The following is a 17319-nucleotide window of genomic DNA, read 5'->3' on the forward strand; positions in this document are numbered from 1 at the left end:
TACGGGTGTGATTGATACAATTTACCAAGGACGAAGAGGAAGAGGAGGAGGAGGAGGAGGAGGAGGAGGAGGAGGAGGAGGAGGAGGAGGAGGAGGAGGAGGAGGGGGAGGAGGAGGAGGAGGAGGAGGAGGGGGCAGAAGGAAGGTGACATGTTTCCAGTATCATGCGCTGAAGCATGGGCGAGTGAAAGGGTTGGATATCACGGACCTCTTCCGCAACAACAGGTGCTACTTCGCCTTCTCCTCTTCTTTCGCGCCCTTGCCCTCTGCCTCCCTTCCTCCTCCACTTCCTCCCCCTCCTGCCTTCGTCCTCGCGCACCCTTACTGGAAGGCAGCAAATATCTCGCGAAGATGCGACGGGAGGGAAAAAGGCTACACACGAAGGATGGATATAACACGATCGACCAGGTAAACTATCAGGTTGAGACTGTTGCAGCAGCAGCAGAAGAGGAGGAGCAGGAGCAGGAGGAGCAGGAGTAAAGTTCAAGATGAGGCAGGAGGCAGGAGGCAGGAGGCAGGAGGCAGGAGGCAGGAGGCAGGAGGCAGGAGGCAGGAGGGAAAAGGGAGGGGCTGGGACGTGAAGATGATACTGCAGGTCTCCAAGGTCGTCCGGGTCGTCACGGGGCCTGTGGCAGCAGCAGGTGACGTGCTGGGGACGAGCTGGGCATGTCAGTGACGGACAGCAGATGTACCAGGAGACATGAAGGTCATCCCTGATGTCAGTTACGACCACCTCCTGGTCGATGCTCTAGATGCAGAAGGGCAGCCGTTCCCTCTATGCTCGACCCTCTTCGACCAACACTCGCAAGTAGGATGATGACTATGACGACGACGATGGAGGAGATGGTGGTGAAAGGGGAGAAGGAGGAAGGGGAGAAAGGAGGTGGAGGAGGAGGCTGGAAGGTTGTGCTAGATTTCAATCTATGTCAACAGCGTCCTTAAACTTCTTAGATGACGTTCGGGTGTTTCCTCCCTTCTGTTCGTTCTTACTCTTCTTCCCCTTCTTCTCGTCTCGTCCTCGCTGCTCCTCTCCCTTCCGCTTCTTTTCGCCCCCTCCCTGCCCAGCTCCTCCCTTGCCGTCGACCTCGCCCCGGATCCTTTCGAAACGAGCAACGAAAAAGCCGTTGGTGGAGTCCTGGACACAGTCACCGACATGACGAGAGGAGGGAGGAAGACGAGTAGCGTCAGCATGCCACGCGGAAGGAACGGGTGTGTGAGTTGGGGGAGGAGGAGAGAAAGGGGACAGGGTTGACTGGAGGCGGAGGAGGAGGAGGAGGAGGAGCAGCAGCAGCAGGAGGAGGAGGAGCAGGAACTATACTGACCTTGTCGTGACTTGCTCGCACGCACAGAGGGCCATGAGGTCCGGCAGTCGCGAGGCCCCGATGAGGCCAGGAGGGGATGGCAGCCACCTGCTTGAAGCTCCTGGTGGCCTGTAGGACCTTCGCCACCACGTCCTCGTTCTCCTCCTGGTGTACGCTGCACGTGCTGTACACGACCACCTCTGCCTTGGGCAGGGACATGGCGTCAAGTACGAGTTTGACCTGCTCGGCTGCGAGAGAGGCGATATTGTTCCCGTCCTGCTCGTCGTGCTCGTGGCTCTGCTCCTCCTTCTCCTCCTCTCCTGTCTGCACGCCTGAGCTCGACCCATGATACTGCGCGACCAGTCCGCTGCCGGAGCAGGAGGGGTCAACGAGGAAATGCGAAGCCTCTCTGAGGAGGGAGGAGGTGGAGCTGGTGTCTCCTGCGATGGCTCGCCTGGCAGCATCCGAGAAGTCCTGGCCGTGCACTTCAACGACGTCGTTGCATCCGAGCTGCGGAGAGATCAGGAGAAGCAAGGGCAAGGCAGGCAGAGAGCAAACCTTGACCATCTGCTTACGGAGGACAGACTCACGGACCTTGTCCCTCTCGAATGCGAGGATCTGCAGCTCGAGCATCACAACTGCAAGCCGGCACACAACCCCGGCACACAACCGCTCCCTCCACCGCCCCCTCCGTCCCTCCGTCCCTCCGTCCCTCCATCTCCCTTCCTTGCTCCCTCTTACCTGTCCTTTCTTCGCCTCCTTCCCTGTGGCTCCTTCTGCATGCTCACATGTCAGGCAGTCAGCTCCTTCCGCTCCCTCCCTCACCCAGCAGAGCTTGCGAGTGAGCCTCGTACAGAAGAGCCGCCACGTGCGACGTCTTGTTTCCCGGGGCTGCGCATGTATCTACACAGATGGCGCCAGGAGGAAGGGGGTCGAGAGCTACGGCAGACAGGCAGGAGGAGCGATCTTGGAGGATGATCTCTCCCCCATGGAACATCCGATCGGCGAAGAGACTCGTCCCAGCAGGGAAGGCCAGGAGGTTCTTGATGATGCTGTCCATGACGATGGTCCCCTTGGGCGGCTCCACCATGTTGTTCTTCTTGGCCGGGGCCGCGTCAGCCGTTTGCTTCTTGCTCGACTTTTCCGACGGGACGGTTTTGACATTCCATCCCTTGAGCTGAAAACTTTGCAGGACAGACTCCATGTTTGTCTTTCTGACGTTCACTCTGACGTACCGAGGGAGGCGAATCTTCTCTGCATACGCTGCCGCCTGCCCCTTCTTTCGTTTCTCCGCTAGCGTCTTCTGCAGGTTCGCCTTGTTCCTCTTGACGATGTCAACTAGAGGAGCAGTTCCCCGGACCCTCCTGGAGCCCAGCAGCGCCTCGTACTGAGCAAGGTGAGAAGTCAGGCAGAGAGAGATAGGCAGCAGATCCCTCCACTAAGGCAGACGCACCAGAAGCACGAGGAGAAGCTTGTCGTCCGGCCGGAGCATCGAGCTTGGTATCTGCGACATCAACCCAGACTCTCGCGCGACCGTCAGCAGCAGCTCCTCGTTCTTGAGCACGCCGAACACGATAGCCTGCAGTTGAGGCTTCGCGGAAGCCGGAAGCTATGCGAGAGGTCAGCAGTGAAGGAGAGGAGAAAGGAGTGAAAGGTGAGGTGGGGAGGAGAAAGAAAGGAGGGGAAGGGAGAAGGGAAAGCGACGGGAGGGAAGGAGAGTGAAGAGCCATGTTCACTTACATCCATCGAGTACAGGACCTGCCTGACTCCCTCTCCTCTCTTGCTCTTCCTCAGCGCCTCCGCCGCTCCATCGCACACCCCCTGCGCTCCCATCTTCACGTGCTCCCCCATAATATGCCTTTAACAGACCCTCATACCCGCTCATACTTCCCAATTTTCCCCTTTCAAAGTTCTGTGCCCAATCCCTTGCCCCTCCTCCCTCCCTCCCTCCTCCCTCCCTCTGCGCTCTCGTCTCACAGTCTTCTTCTTCCTCTACACCCTCGTAGCTCCATCGGTCTTTCTCCTCCTTTCCCTTCTCCTTGCTTCGTTGTTCTCTCTCCTTCTCTGCCATCACCCTGTTGCCCCGCCTCTCCTCAGAATACGTGGAGGTCTATTATTTCAGTGCAGCTTAACTAGCTCTACCTCGCCTATCTCTTGTCGTGCTGTCTTGGCCTATCTTCCATCCCGATGTACTAGTTGGACAAGCATGTCATACAGGCCACACAAGAGGAAGAGGGCAACACGCCTCGACGGGAAGTGTGTTGAGGTGACTTGTAGCGGGCTAGTTGGTTACTTGATGATCGTATTCTCAGGTTGTTGGCGACAATCTGCAGCAGGCGTTCCATCCTGAAAGGCTCCCTGCTTCAATCTCATACACAAGTCGATGGAGTATCGTGATCCCGCACCCACCTGACTCCTTCGATCAACACAAGGATCAGTTCCTGTCCGAGTACTGCAGGAGGAAGGAGCTGACGAATGTCAGAATCGTCGGAACAGAGAGTGCGAATGATTCCAATCAGATGAATGACGCCCCTCCCTCTACGAGGGTAACCCTCGAGCTGCAAAGAAAATTGCTACCACGCAAGGAAATATTGAAATATCTTTGTGAGAGCCCTATCCTGGTTCCGCTGCCTCCAGGTGCACTCTTTTCCTCTCTCATCGCTTCATTACTTCCGCCTCAAGTGACGAAGATACAGGCTTTCTTGATGACACCTGGACAGAGTTGAATTTCAGCGGCTGTGTTCTGCCGGACAAACTTCTTTCACAGGTTTTGAACGCGCGGAAGTCAGCAGCCTATACGGTAGACTGATCATGCTTGACTCAGGTAGGATCGGTAGTTCCAAACCTTGAGAGTATCGACTTGAAGCAATGCTCTGGAAATGAAATCTTAGGGACCGGAGGATTTGAAGCGTTGTGCGAAGGATGTCGGCAGCTGCGGAAAGTGAATCTTGCGGGGATTATGACCCTGAGAGACGAGCAACTTGCATGCATGCATAAACTTGGAAGCAGCCTCAGATCTGTCGACCTTGGTGGTAGCGTGTGTTTGTCCTCCAGCGCTCTCGCCACGTTTCTCATGGTGATTGGTGTCTCCTTTCTCTCTTTCACGACTTACTGGCCGACATCTTGTAGAGGGCGGGGAAGAACCTGCAGGAGCTGGATCTTTCAGGGTGTCAAGTGAGCGACGAAGTGAGGTACTCTATATCCGTGTATCGACACTTACAATAGGCAGGTTATCCTATCTTTGATTGAAAACTGCAAAAGCTTGACGAGCCTATCACTTGGTTACTGTGAAGCGACTCATCATGCAATGGCAATGCTGTTTCGAAACCTCAAGAAGGTGACAGTGTTGAGACTTGTACGGTGAAACCACATGTTTATTCCCGATGCACACTCTCTCTTACGACTTTTCCAGATCCTTTCCTTCAGCAGAAATGGAAGGAAAGGATGTGGCGTACAAGAGAAGTCGAGCTATGATTCTTCTGATTGCGCGTCATATGGGCGAAAATCTATTACATCTGGACATTACAGGTCGGTTCTATAGGAAAAGGAGGCGAATGTCCATTTACGTGCCCTCAGGCTGCAAAGAGGTCAAGCCTGATGAAGTTGTGTATCTACTGCAACATTGTCCCAACCTTCAATACCTCAACTTGAAGTATTTCTGCTCAGGACGATCATGGAAGAAAGTTTCGGCTCATTTTCATGCCAGGTATTGCACTTCGTTGCCACCGGAATTCCTGGAACAAACGGTACCCGCCATACTTCCAGGCTTGTAAGACTCCCAATGCCGATGCACCAAGTTTGAGCGCACGTGACAATGTCTTCACAGGAAGACGCTTGAGCGAGATCGTCCACGGGTCGATTCAGTCACCCTTACCAAGGACTGACGTGCTGAAACGCAAACAAACGAGCGAAGATCCCCCATCCCATGTTCCCGCCATGGACATCAAAATCTTTGATAAAATAAATCTTGTACGGGTGGTTTATCCATAGGATTGAGGGGTAGGGGAGAGGAAAAGAGACCCGCCATCGGGAGCAGGGGAGAAGGAGAGGGAAGGAGGCCGAAGGGGAAGGAGTGGGGATGCGGGTATCTTTGCGCTTGGGGCAATATCAGTGCACATGAGATCCATTCGATGCCTGATGATTGCTAGTTGAAAACTACTCCAATCCCCGCGACGAGCCTCTGGCCGTCGCAATTTTTGACGGGCCTCACCGGCCTTCTACTCATAAACAAAAAGAAGTTTCCGTGCTCGAAAGACAAATGCGGAGAATATTTGTTGTTATTCGAATGTTCGAAATGTATGGCAAATTTATTTGTACATCTTCAGTATCATCTTCAATAATTGTCTAATAACTTTTTCTTATATTTGTTTGAAAAGAAGGCCGGTGAGGCCCGTCAAAAATTGCGACGGCCAGAGGCTCGTCGCGGGGATTGGAGTAGTTTTCAACTAGCAATCATCAGGCATCGAATGGATCTCATGTGCACTGATATTGCCCCAAGCGCAAAGATACCCGCATCCCCACTCCTTCCCCTTCGGCCTCCTTCCCTCTCCTTCTCCCCTGCTCCCGATGGCGGGTCTCTTTTCCTCTCCCCTACCCCTCAATCCTATGGATAAACCACCCGTCCTCGTTCTTGAAGTTGGACAAGTTTGTCGGAGAAAAAATGGCTCAGGCGCTTTTCTCGCATAGCACGAGGAAGGGGAAGAGATTCTAGTGGATTGGGAAGGAGAGGAACGAAGGGAGAAAAAGATACTCTGTATCAAGCTCAGTTACAGGACGGGAGATTACCTCAGACGCCTCGATCTCAACATTTAGGGATCCTCAACACAGTCACAGTGCTCTCGAAAACTTGTATACGTTGAAATCTTTATTAACGATACCAACAAGTTGCTGCAAACCGATCTTCCTTTGTTGGCATAACCTTTTTTTTTTTGGCGTAAAGGTCATGAAGAGTTTCGAGCCGATCAAGATTTACCTGATGATGCACACACCCTGAAAGAAAGATAACTAGCTTACCTTGTGAAGGCGCGACCAGCTCAAACCCTGCCCCATGAAACTCTCGCTTCCAGATTTTCAATTCACCTGTATAACACTCATCTCGTCTCTCGGATGTTCAAAGACTCATGTGCAAACCTTCATGGGCAGGTTTCCAGTCAGCATTGCAATAGAGTATAGCTGTAACCCTCCTCTGAACTGAAGTTTCGTCGCTGCCATCGTCCGGAAGTGCGTCGGTGTGTTTCAAATATCCGGAACTTTGTCCGCCACCTTTGAAGCAGGAGAACTGAAGCTCGCGTTCGCCCCTTAGCTTTATCCGTGAGGAAAGTTCATGGCCCAGAGCATCAAAGAAATCCAACAGAAAGCTGAATGGCCCTGAAATGATACGCTCCGAGTCTCGGTTTATCCACAGAATCAGATCAGACCTTACACCGTTCAGTTCACCATGAGAACCTTGCTCAAGAGGTAAATACCTGTAGGTTGCTGGCCCTGGAAAGAACCACTTGTAATCGCCGGGGCACGTTCCTGTCTCGCTTGTCAACGTGAATTCTCAAAACGAATTGCTTGCCTTTGATTGATGAGGTCACGTCGTGGTCATCCCGTCCCGCCAGAGAGGAGGTTGCCTCCTTGATGATTTCCTGAATTCGATCATTGTACTTCAAGCACTCCATGGTCACATATCCTTGATCTTGAATTGCATGGAAGTTCTCTTCCGATATTATCTTTTCTTTTAGGGAAATTCTAGCTAATGGATCATTCTCTTGAGCATAGAAAAGCTTCTTGCATACGCTGAATGCATCAGAGGTGTATACATCGACGCCTTCTATTCGTGCTTCTTGAATTTGATCCTCCAGGAGATGCCGATTGTTTTGTAGCAGCTGCTCTGCAGACTGCACACCTTCTTCTGTTCCGTTGCCTTCAAAGACACATTTGGCAGTGATAGATTCCAGACCAAAGAACAAGGGCTCGGTACTGTACCCAATCCACTCTAGTTCATCTTGCAATTTCTCACAGGAAGGAAGGAATCTATTGCATTTTGCGTACACTGTTATGCAGTCTGTTTCTGATGTGTGGTAAACTAATCGAACGTAAGCAACTAATCTCATGTGTTAGTTTTCAGCCAGAATTCTTGCTCGCACGATGATAGAAAAGAATGTGATTCGTCTAGTGTTTGTTGGATCGCTAAGACCTGAAGTGAATGACTTGTTGTATTGCGATTGTTGCTGTGCGTGAGCTCACATGATCGTCTTCATGCCAATACTTGTGCTTCAATCTCCTTTCTCTTCGCTTGACCTTGGACCATCCCTCAGTCGAACATGAGCATGCGCACTAGCATCCTTCACAAGTTGATCACCCTACCCCCTATGACCACCTCCTTCCCAGGTCATCGCCCCCTATCCCCTACCCCATGTCCACTCTATTGCCCCCCCAGTCAAAATGGTTCTACCCCTTTAAACGAAATCGCCACCCCCTACCCCTCTTGTGTACTACCCCATGTTCTTCACTCACCCTAGGAACTTTACTCAAAGTTAAGTTAAAAAGTTAGAGCTTGACTCAGCCTACTAGTAGGCTAGTAGCCGTTCACAGAGTCCCGGCGGCCTCGGACTCCGCCCGGCCGGGAGTCTGCCCGAGCGGCTCAGAGTCGCCGGGAGTACGGTCCGCCTTTGGTCCGAAGGCCCGGGCCCCGGGCGGCCGGATCCGATCGGATGCCAGGGCATGGGCCCGGGGCCGCGTCCGCGACCGGGCCGACCGGTCCGCCCCCAGGCCCACCGTCCGACCGTACAGGCTGCGGCGGCCTCGGAGGCTCGGACTCCCGGAGGCTCGCCAGCCGGGCCCTGCGGCCGCTGTGCGGCAGCCGGGGCGGCCACCCGGTGGCACCGTGTGATCGGACTCTCCGACGACTCGGTCAGGCCCCGCCTCACTGCGGCCGGAGTGCGCCGCGGGCACTGTAACCCGGCGGGCGCGCGGCGCCCCCGGCCCGGCGGGCCCCGCCGCCCCCCCCTCCGGGCCCCGCCGCATTACCGTTCAGTTACTGCGAGTCCGATCACCGAGTCAGCCGACGGTGGCTCACGGTCAGACCAACTGAGGTGCTCTTCATTGAAACCTTACTTAAGTTAACTTAAAGTTACGGCGTCACGGTCCGAGGCGGCGGTAGCCTGCCAGTCACGGCGGGTGGCAGGCTACCGTCGTGCTGCACAACACGGCTTCATTCTGAAATCATCACAAGTTACTAGTGACAGTCACTGAGTCACCGTGTGCCAGGGGCCCAGGCTTTGACAGTGACTCAGTGATGGCAACCCGGCAGCGTGTGAGCCCGGGCCGTCACCGTACGGTGAAGGTCGGACCGTTGCTCGAAGCCCGCCGCCGCGGCCCGCCGCAAACTTGAATTCGCAAATTCCGAGTTCCGGTTCGGAAGTTCCGTTCAACGGCGTGACTAGCCTGGGCGCGGCCTCACCGGGGGCCCGCCCGGGCGGCGGGGCGGGTACCGTACCGCACTGTACCTCACTGGCTAAATCATCCGCCGATCATTGTCAGTGACGCCCGGACGCCGTCGGTCGGACTCCCGTGCACGGGGGCGCTGGCATCTGATGTGATCCGCCATCATGCCACTGATCATGTACTAGTCCGGTCATGGCATCGGCGGATGCGGCACCCCGGCGGAGTACGGTCCCGGCGGCCCGGGCACCGACCGGTGAGCCGCCGGGCGACGGTGACGGCTGCCGCGCCGCGGCCGCGGCGTCCGAGGGCCGAGCACTGTCATGAGCCTCGGAGTGCCGCCCGCCGCTGTGCGGCCCCGGCGGCCGCCGGCTGTGATTGTACTCACTAGATCACTTGTACGTGTCACTGGCGAAGAAAGGATGTGTTTGACAGTCCAGACCGATCCGAAACCCATAAACGATTCCGCTGGCGACAAGGACGAGTAGAGGGAGATGGACGTAAATGCCCCAGTAGTGCTTGATGATGATGTGAGTTCGGTTGCTCCACTGCACTCTTGGGATGCGATACCTGCGAAGTACAAGCATGTCAGCTGCAGGGACCAGCAAGAGGGGCCTGTCAATTACTTGGTCTCTCCTACGTCTTCACGGATGGGAGCAGGACAGCACTGCCATCTCAATCACCAACACTCACGGCAGTAACAGAACAGCAATTCCTCACCGATTCAAAGACGATTTCATCTACATTCAGCACAAACATCACTGCCACAGTTGACCGAATGACAAGATCAACGGTTGGAGAGGTAGAGATCCACAAAACTCCAGACACCAAGATCGCAGTCCATGTGAAGATCTCAGTCAAGACAGCAGTGGAAAATATCGCAAGCCTTAAGTAAAAGTTGGCATGCAAATGTTTTGCTTCAACGGAATCTTCGGCTGTTTCTAATGTTCCAACCTTGTCCCCATCGCCAAGTTGATGATGCGTACTAAATAAACAAATGCTAACAAAGTATGAAAATCAGTAAACCTATTCACAATGAATGAAGAGGAGAAACTTACATAGATTGATTCCGCATGTTTCCAACGTTATTCCACATCTGCCATCAGAATCACACAGATCGCATTAATGGCAGGAGATCAACAACCCACCAATGTAATAAAAATCATAACCCCACATATCTGCAATGAGGACGGAATTTCACAAATTTGAGTGATCACATCTGCGTTCTCCAAGTCCGGTACATGAATGAGAAACAACTGAACAGAAAATACAATTTGAATACATATCGAGACAATTAGCATGGTGCCGCACAGAAATGCAGCTCGAACGTATCCTGTTTGAAGACCCACGTGCAAGAAGGCTCCATAAGCATTTTGCGATACTTTGACCCAAGAAACCGAAGGATTGGATTCATCATCATCTACACTGTCACCATTATTCTCGTTCCCTTCCTGGCTTTCTGTTGGATTCTCCAATTGATTCTCTCTCTCCTTTTCTCTCTCCTTCTTCTTTCCCTTCTCCTTCTGCCTCTCCGCATTTTCTCTTTCTTTGTTCTCATACTCTTCCTCAGCGATATTTTGTTGATCTGGTGCGACTTTGTTATGAAAGTTTGAATCCTGGATGATAGATTGATGGCTTGCTCCAACTTGATTATCAAACTTCGAGTGCATTCTGTAAGGGATCCTTATCGCATGCGAGCGAGCCCACCAATTGTTTGCTGATGCAATTGCCTTGGAAGTTGTCTTCAATTTTCTCAGCTTCTCCTGCCGACGATATTCCTTCGCCTCTGCTTCTGTTTGCGCTGCCGTCGAGTCGCGAGCTTCAACCATTTTTTTTAAAAGGTTGACTTGATCACAATAGTAATCGAGATACCCCCTCATCTTTTCAACTTGAGAATGAAGATCGTCATCCTCACTCAATGAAGAGAAGTTTTTCAACGTTTCTTGGTTCGAGCTTGTTGACACGTTGAAAGGGGTATCGGAATTTGGGCTTGCTGTTTCACAATGCCCCGCATAGTCATTGGCACGATCACCTGTAGCAGCTTGCATGCTGTACTTATCAGCAAACAGTCGTTTGCAAGTCTGGATTGAGGAAATGCAACGCGATTCTACAACATCACCAAAATGCACCCCATCGCCTCGGTTCGCTGACAGGCACAGAACCGTAGTACCCTGTAAGAAACAGAAGAAAGAACAATCAGGGCTCTCAATCATACAAGACACGTAGAAAATGAAAATGCGAACAGTTCCGGCAGGCAGAGAGCTTCATGAAAAATTTGATGTAGCTCTGTGTGATGAAAGCAAAGCAGTACCACAGGAACTCAAAGTGCAAGTGAAGTCGATGAACAAAAATGATAGATACTCTCATGGTAGCAAAACAAATACCACAGAATGAGGTTTGCAAGGAAGTATATCAATTTTTCAACAAACATGGGGGGATAAGGGCGCAGGAAGAAATTCGTAGACAACAAACACCACTTCGCAGTCTAGCATTGTGCAGCCGAGTACTGCGCTCAGAACTCCGCAACGAGGCCAATGAGACGAAGGGGGGATATGAAAGGAATGGAGGGAAAGTGAGGAGAGGAAGAGGAGGACCGAGAGGGATGGGGAGGACGGGAGAGGAAGCGCGCGACATTGGAAAGTGCAGGGTGAAGCAGCAGACGGTTTTCATCTCAATGTGCAGTTTGTACCCCTACCCCCTGAAACGAAATGAGCACCTCAGTGGATCTGGGGTAGGGTATAACATTCCTATTGCTACGAGTGATAGCACGGTAGGACCGATGCTGGCTAAAACTCAGATTGTTAACTGCTCGGTGTCAATTTAAAACTGTTAGCTAGATGCTTGCCCGGTGAAGATAGTCCTTTGCTAGTGACTTTAACCCGTTTCCCCATATATCACCCCCTTCTTTAGTATGGATGAATCCGGTTACCTCCTTCACCTCGAAAGCCAAACAAACAGACAGACTTGTCTGTCACATATAAGTGTATTGTTATTGGTTTTTGGTTTTAAAAGTTCTATGTAGGCTGGGCTCTCTCTTCATTAGCTAATTTATTAGGTAGGTACCCCACGGAGGACAGCCCTAGCGCCTTTAGTCACCGGTAAAAAGTAATAAACATTTCGAAAAAATAATTGACTTATACAGATCATACACTACATTTTTGGAATTATAGAGTGCTTTATAAATATTGTACAGATTTGTACGGGTAATGTGACCCTCATCCCTAATCTCATTAGCAGGTATGGAGTGATTTTTAAAAAAAAACATTCCCCAGAAATTCGCTCCCCACCCCCCTTGGTATGTATGACCCTACCATCATGACACGCAACTGATTATATGGAAAATGACCCCATACTCTGAAACCAATTACTCCTGGGAGAACCGGGTAGGTACATTGACAACAGGGGTAGCTGTGGACAACCGGGTTAGGTCGGTTTATCCGAAAGACTCGAAAAAAAATTAAGGAGGCGAGATGTCACCTCTAAAAAGGACCTGTAAGGACCGAGCCCGCCCCGTCGTATACGGTCGGAGTTTTGGTCCCTGCCGGGGCCCGGACGGCCCCGGCCCGCCGATCACTAGTGACATGCAGGGGCCTGATGAACTTTTGCAGGTTCTATGAACTTCAAGTGTTCATTTCAGGAACTTTTGACATGTGCGATTCTGCTTGTAAGTGGGAAAGACGAGCAGAGCAACGAGCAGAGCAACGAGTGAGCCAAGAGAAGAGGAGAAGAGAAGAGGAGAAGAGAAGAGGAGCTGAAGGCAGGAGCAGGACGACGGCGGTTTCAACCTTTAGCTGCGCAGGAACGATCCTTCGAAGTGTTCCTGGACATTCATTCCCTGAATTTCTGGGGTATCTTTCCTGAGGAACATCCATCGTTTGATACAGAACATCTTTATCAGCATTGTGCAACATGAACGATACGGCAAACAAAGTCATCAAGTTTGCTGATGCTCAATGCCTCCCCATCGGCCTTGTGTCTGCAATCATCTTCGGCATTGCAGTTCCGATTGTTGGATATAAAGTTGGGTCGGGGAACGTGAGTGTTCGAGACTCTTGTTTTGACATCATACTCGTGACCACATCCTCTTGACAGTATGCGGGAGTTCTTTGCGTCGTCATTATCTTCTTCTTCGCTGGCCTTAAGCTTAAGACGGACGAATGCAAGACTGCGCTCAAGTCCTACAAGGTCACGACGGTGGGGTTGGTGAGATAAGTTCCGCAGGAGGTCTCTTTGACTTTGACTTGACGGATCTTTCCCAGCTCTCCATTCTCGTCTTCACCTGCATGCTCGGCTCTGCGCTCACCCGAGCCGTTCCTCTCGATCCTGTAGATTTCAAACTCGGTATCTGACGTCATCTTGCAAACGCAGTTGCTCACGTAGCTCGGCAGGGATGATCATATTCTTTTGTATGCCATGCACAATCAACAGCGGTTCTGTGCTAGCAAAACAGGTGAGTGTCTCTGCTACTCCTCTGATGTTCGAGCACCAAGATTATACTTCACCCTCTTTCTTTCCTCCATTGCTCACTTTGCTGATGCGATTACAGGCCGGTGGAAACTTTGCTTCAGCTCTTCTCCTGACTGTGATGGGGAACATGTTGGTGGGCACTACTGAGCTGCTCGCTGTTTCTGCTTCTGATCTCGATGCTTGCAGGGAATTTTTACTTGCCCTCTCCTGTTGTGGTTGTTCGCTGATCTGCAGAATGTGAGACTGGATGCAAGAGAGGATATTGAGAGTGATGGAAGTTGCGACGATGACGATGACGATGACGACGACGACGACGATGACGATGACGATGATGATGACGACTATGGTGTGCATGATGGTGATGGTGATGAAGATGACGGTGATGATATTCTTGGCGGCGACAGCCACGACTGCAAATGTAAAGACACCGACTACGATGCTCATGATCGCTTTCAGGTTTCATTTCCTGTTGGCAGCATGGTTTGGAAGTTGTGTCTAACAGGTTAACATTGCTATCTCTGTTCCAACAGTCCGTCATCTAGACCTAGTATTTGTTCCCTTGATCATCGGAAAGCTGCTTCAGGAACTCCCTACCTCCGATCATCTTGTTGGAGCTTTCTTGGCTCTCCTCCCGCTGATCTGAAATTCCGGAACAGGTCAAGAGGACAGTTGCAACGTACAACAAGCACATCACCTACGCTTCCAACGCTCTCCTTGTAATGATTCCATGGATGAAGATATCAAAATCCGTCATTGATGGAGACTTCCAGAAGGTGAGAACAGCTACCATCGTTGCAAAGTGAAATGACTGGAAGAGATTTCAGGCAAGCGTCTTCGACATGCTCGTAGTGCTGCTGTGGACATCGTTTATTCACATCTTATTCTTGGTAACCTCACTCGTGCCCCACTGCCACTGCCCCTGCTCCTGCTCTTCTCCTCATATTTGCCTCACTAGATTCTCAACTACGGGCTATCCGTCCTCTTGAAGCTCGAAGTCCCTTTTCAAAAAGCTGTTGTGCTCGTTGGCAGCTCGAAAACCCTTCCAATGGCATTGACGGTGAGGAACTTCCTCTGTCTTGCAAGCTCTTCATTCCTGCTCCTCTTCAATTTTGTCCTCTTCTCCTGACTGCGTTTGATGCAACTAACCTCCTCGCCAGGTCCTCACTTTCCTCCCTCCCGATGCAGGCAGCCAACCCCTCTCCCCTCCCAACCTCTGCATGATCCTTCACTGACTGCAAGGCCGACAGGTCAGGATGGGCTCGTGGCGATCCCTTGCATCATCGGGCACATGGGACAAGTAGGGCGATGCACTGACGTCATTATCACTGACATCTCGGCGCCTTATCAGATCGTCATTGACGGCTTCGTCTCATCTGCCTGGGCAGCGCACACCAAGGGTGAAGTTTGAGGTTGCTGAATAAGCGCATGTGACCTTGTGGCAGATTCCCAGGCGAGCAAGACGAATCAGATTTCTTTACCTTCTTCTCCTCCTCATGAGCCCGCGGTCAAGGAAGGTGCCAGAAACTCTTGCTCCTCCTCTCCTTCCCTGAGAGTCTCGTCTTGTTGACAGAGGCAGACACAGCGCCCATGGTCAAGAATGCGGAGCTGGCGGAAAGCAAAGCATGAATCTGATAGCACTCATTATTGTTTCAAACAAAGACATATTTCTGATAAGATTGGAGCGGGGGACGATGATGGAACCGAGAGGAGCTAGTACAGAGATTGCCAGCAGGGGGGACAAGCAGGAGCAGGAGAAGCAGGAGCTTCAAGCAGGGGCAGGAGAAGCAGGGGCAGGGGCAGCGCGAAAGTTGCTTTGCCTTGCTTGCGAACTCTTGTTGACATTATAGTACCCCCTTACATAGCTTAAATTTATCCTTGAGAGAACCGGTAGTACACCATGACATTCAGGAGGCATGGGTCGGACTGTGCTGTAGGATAGGGGAAGCGAGCGAGTAGGGGAGGAGAAACGGGGAGAGGAAGCGAGAGGAGGAGGGGGAGAAAGAGAGAGAGGAGAAGGGCTTGTGAACGATGACGATGCTAGTGGTAGAAGGGAGGAAGGAAGGACTTGAGGGAGATGGAGGGGGTGGGGCTCCACGTGGCTTCGTTTGCTTGATTTGAAGCTAGATGCACGGAAGAGAAGGAGCAAGAGCAGGGGCACAGGAGATGAGCAAGAGGAGAGACAGGGACGAAGAAGAGGATCAAGAGACTGAAGCATTTAGCAAGGAGGATGATCTCTGCATCCGGGGGGCGAGGATAGTGCCAGCCTTACATCCTCGAACTCTCAATACCGCTGCTGCATCCCATGCACTTCTAAGCATGCCATCAGGGAGGCAGGAGAAAGACCATTCAACATCTTGTAGCAGCGCATGTCGCTAGGCTTCGGCTTCGAGTACAAGACGCCGGAGGAGGCGGTGGTCACCGTGGTAGAGCCAGGAGGGCCAGCGGATGCGGCAGGGTGAGCCTCCTCTTCTTCGTGAAGATTCCTTTCTTGATCTCGATGACGCAGAGTGAGAGTCGGGGACGTGATCCTTCAAGTCAACGGCGAGCCCGTCCAAAACCTTCCTCGCGGCCTCAAGGAGACGCTGACCATGGGAGGCCTTGAGGTCAGCCTCCTCCTCCAAGCACAGGAGCAGCTCCTGAGCGCTGGCACGTGGGGATTCATCGGGATGGGAAGTCTGCGATCGAGACCGCAGGCAAGGAGGAGGAAAGGCGGTGGGGAGGGGTGGGGGGGGTTAGGGGGCGTTCGAGGACAAGGACAAGGAGGAGCACGAGGAGAGGGGGAGAGGAGAGTACATCTGTGCAAGGAGTGACATCATGCCAGCCAAGGTCGGTGACCATTCGTCGACGACCTCACAAGTCCCCGGGCAAGAGTAGGGAGGTAGGTCAAGTTTCTTGCTCCCTTCACCCTGTTCACGAGGTGATGGCATGCAGGACGTCTCGCTGCCTCCTGCTGCTGCGGCCCATCGTGAGGTCGGACGGGAGTGCTTCCGGCAGGGCAAGTGGGACGAGGCCTCACGAGCTTTCACGGTGATCCGATGTGACGACTGCTTGCGAACGTGACCTGTTGGCTGCAGGAAGCGATTTCAGTGTGCTCTGACTCGCACACGCTCTATACCAACAGGGCACTCTGCCATCAGAAGTTAGGACGGTGAGCCGCCGTTGCGACATCAGAGAGGGGAGGAGGGAGGGAGTTGGAGGAGGGAGGATAGGAAGAAAGATGGATGGTACAAGAGTCAAAGTTTCGGGACAGGTGGGAGCTGGTGGAACGAGACGCAAGACTTGCACTCTCTCAGCCGAAAGGAGGCAGCAACTCGGTGAAAGCGCATTATCTGCTGGGAAAGGCCCTCCTGGAACTAGGAAGACACGAGGAGGCGAAACACGAACTGCTCAAGTAATGGCGACCTTGCTGCTGCTGGGTACACTGACCCTTGATGCTGCAGATCCATGTCGCTTTCCTCGTCACCCGACTTCAAGAACTACCGAGGAAGGTTGCTATAGCTCTCGGATTGCGCTGGCTGGCCTGACTGGTGACAAGCATCGACGCTGCTCTGTGTCTTGCAAGGAAGCGGATCTGGGAGAAGGAGCAGGTGAAATTTGTTCAGTGTGGATGAGGAAGGAAGGGAAGGTGAAGTCACGTTGAAGGTCAAGAGGAGCGGAAGGGATTACGACTTGCGGGAGGAGCTGCTGCAGCTTGCGGAGAGGTGCCATGAGAGCAAGAAAAGGAAGGGAGCAGACGCGCCGCAGACCTCAGCGTTGGAGGACAGGTCGAATGCGATCTACCTCGTGAGTTGTTCCGCGTGGGAAGAGGAGGATGAGACGAATTGTTGCAGGTCTTCAAGAATTCGGCGCAGAGAAACGAAGTCAGCTCAATCCCCAAGGTCTCTCTCTCCCCCCCACTGTCGAGAGCGGCTCCTCTCAGTTGGACAAGAACTTTGACTTAGACGGAGGAGCTCAAGTCAGCCATGGACGCAAGTACATCTACATCATTGAAGAGAGCATGGGTTTTGTCATCTTGCTTCAAGCTGAGGGATGCCGAGTTGCTCCCAGAATCCAGAAAAATTCTCTGCCACGGACCCGAAGGAATGCTCCTTTCGAACGTCACGGCTTCCCTGAGGAAGAGTAG

At 52.5% G+C, this 17319-nt stretch overlaps 7 protein-coding genes across 7 annotated transcripts in view; 4 read left to right on the forward strand and 3 right to left on the reverse strand.

Annotated features, from left to right (window-relative positions):
* Positions 1 to 954, forward strand: part of GUITHDRAFT_160848 (hypothetical protein) — a 5191-nt gene extending 4237 nt beyond the window's left edge. Inside the window, exons 16-19 of the mRNA XM_005841165.1 lie at positions 161 to 225; positions 336 to 408; positions 596 to 641; positions 687 to 954. Coding sequence (XP_005841222.1) covers positions 161 to 225; positions 336 to 408; positions 596 to 641; positions 687 to 817 — 315 coding nt within the window. The 3' untranslated portion in view covers positions 818 to 954. The remainder of the gene's footprint in view (positions 1 to 160; positions 226 to 335; positions 409 to 595; positions 642 to 686) is intronic.
* GUITHDRAFT_100489 (hypothetical protein) lies at positions 917 to 3134 on the reverse strand (the record flags this gene model as incomplete). The annotated part of the gene is made up of 7 exons (XM_005841166.1): positions 917 to 1135; positions 1323 to 1811; positions 1860 to 1919; positions 2043 to 2077; positions 2127 to 2688; positions 2755 to 2910; positions 3042 to 3134. 7 exons carry the CDS (start codon positions 3132 to 3134, stop codon positions 917 to 919), a joined length of 1614 nt encoding a protein of 537 aa, XP_005841223.1.
* Positions 3135 to 3507: 373 nt separating this feature from the next.
* Positions 3508 to 5185, forward strand: GUITHDRAFT_100490 (hypothetical protein; the record flags this gene model as incomplete). The annotated part of the gene is made up of 9 exons (XM_005841167.1): positions 3508 to 3567; positions 3614 to 3847; positions 4126 to 4377; positions 4431 to 4475; positions 4531 to 4661; positions 4714 to 4829; positions 4878 to 4953; positions 5008 to 5070; positions 5128 to 5185. The coding sequence occupies 9 exons, from the start codon at positions 3508 to 3510 to the stop codon at positions 5183 to 5185; spliced, it is 1035 nt and encodes a 344-aa protein (XP_005841224.1).
* Positions 5186 to 9099: 3914 nt separating this feature from the next.
* GUITHDRAFT_150197 (hypothetical protein) lies at positions 9100 to 9909 on the reverse strand. Its single transcript, XM_005841168.1, has 2 exons — positions 9788 to 9909; positions 9100 to 9729 (listed from the first exon to the last, which is right to left on the reverse strand). Exon 2 carries the CDS (start codon positions 9314 to 9316, stop codon positions 9122 to 9124), a length of 195 nt encoding a protein of 64 aa, XP_005841225.1. The 5' UTR covers positions 9317 to 9729; positions 9788 to 9909; the 3' UTR covers positions 9100 to 9121.
* Positions 9910 to 10134: 225 nt separating this feature from the next.
* On the reverse strand, positions 10135 to 10896 carry GUITHDRAFT_150198 (hypothetical protein; the record flags this gene model as incomplete). The annotated part of the gene is made up of 1 exon (XM_005841169.1): positions 10135 to 10896. A coding segment is annotated over exon 1 (614 nt), but the record flags the coding sequence as incomplete, so codon positions are not given.
* A 1516-nt stretch (positions 10897 to 12412) lies between these two features.
* GUITHDRAFT_160851 (hypothetical protein) lies at positions 12413 to 14822 on the forward strand (the record flags this gene model as incomplete). The annotated part of the gene is made up of 12 exons (XM_005841170.1): positions 12413 to 12764; positions 12822 to 12932; positions 12989 to 13070; positions 13118 to 13179; positions 13276 to 13329; positions 13383 to 13433; positions 13853 to 13969; positions 14021 to 14083; positions 14226 to 14253; positions 14354 to 14593; positions 14639 to 14710; positions 14767 to 14822. Exons 1-12 carry the CDS (start codon positions 12639 to 12641, stop codon positions 14820 to 14822), a joined length of 1062 nt encoding a protein of 353 aa, XP_005841227.1. The 5' UTR covers positions 12413 to 12638.
* Positions 14823 to 15562: 740 nt separating this feature from the next.
* The window catches only part of GUITHDRAFT_132630 (hypothetical protein), a gene marked incomplete at both ends in the record, with an annotated part of 2200 nt that continues 443 nt past the window's right edge, over positions 15563 to 17319 (forward strand). Inside the window, 10 exons of the mRNA XM_005841171.1 lie at positions 15563 to 15651; positions 15703 to 15799; positions 16018 to 16074; positions 16128 to 16223; positions 16271 to 16344; positions 16447 to 16587; positions 16637 to 16684; positions 16732 to 16783; positions 16839 to 16979; positions 17027 to 17074. Of these exons, the coding sequence (XP_005841228.1) occupies positions 15563 to 15651; positions 15703 to 15799; positions 16018 to 16074; positions 16128 to 16223; positions 16271 to 16344; positions 16447 to 16587; positions 16637 to 16684; positions 16732 to 16783; positions 16839 to 16979; positions 17027 to 17074 (843 nt within the window). The remainder of the gene's footprint in view (positions 15652 to 15702; positions 15800 to 16017; positions 16075 to 16127; positions 16224 to 16270; positions 16345 to 16446; positions 16588 to 16636; positions 16685 to 16731; positions 16784 to 16838; positions 16980 to 17026; positions 17075 to 17319) is intronic.

This window comes from Guillardia theta, assembly GCF_000315625.1.
Source record: "Guillardia theta CCMP2712 unplaced genomic scaffold GUITHscaffold_4, whole genome shotgun sequence".
Classification (NCBI taxonomy): domain Eukaryota; class Cryptophyceae; order Pyrenomonadales; family Geminigeraceae; genus Guillardia; species Guillardia theta.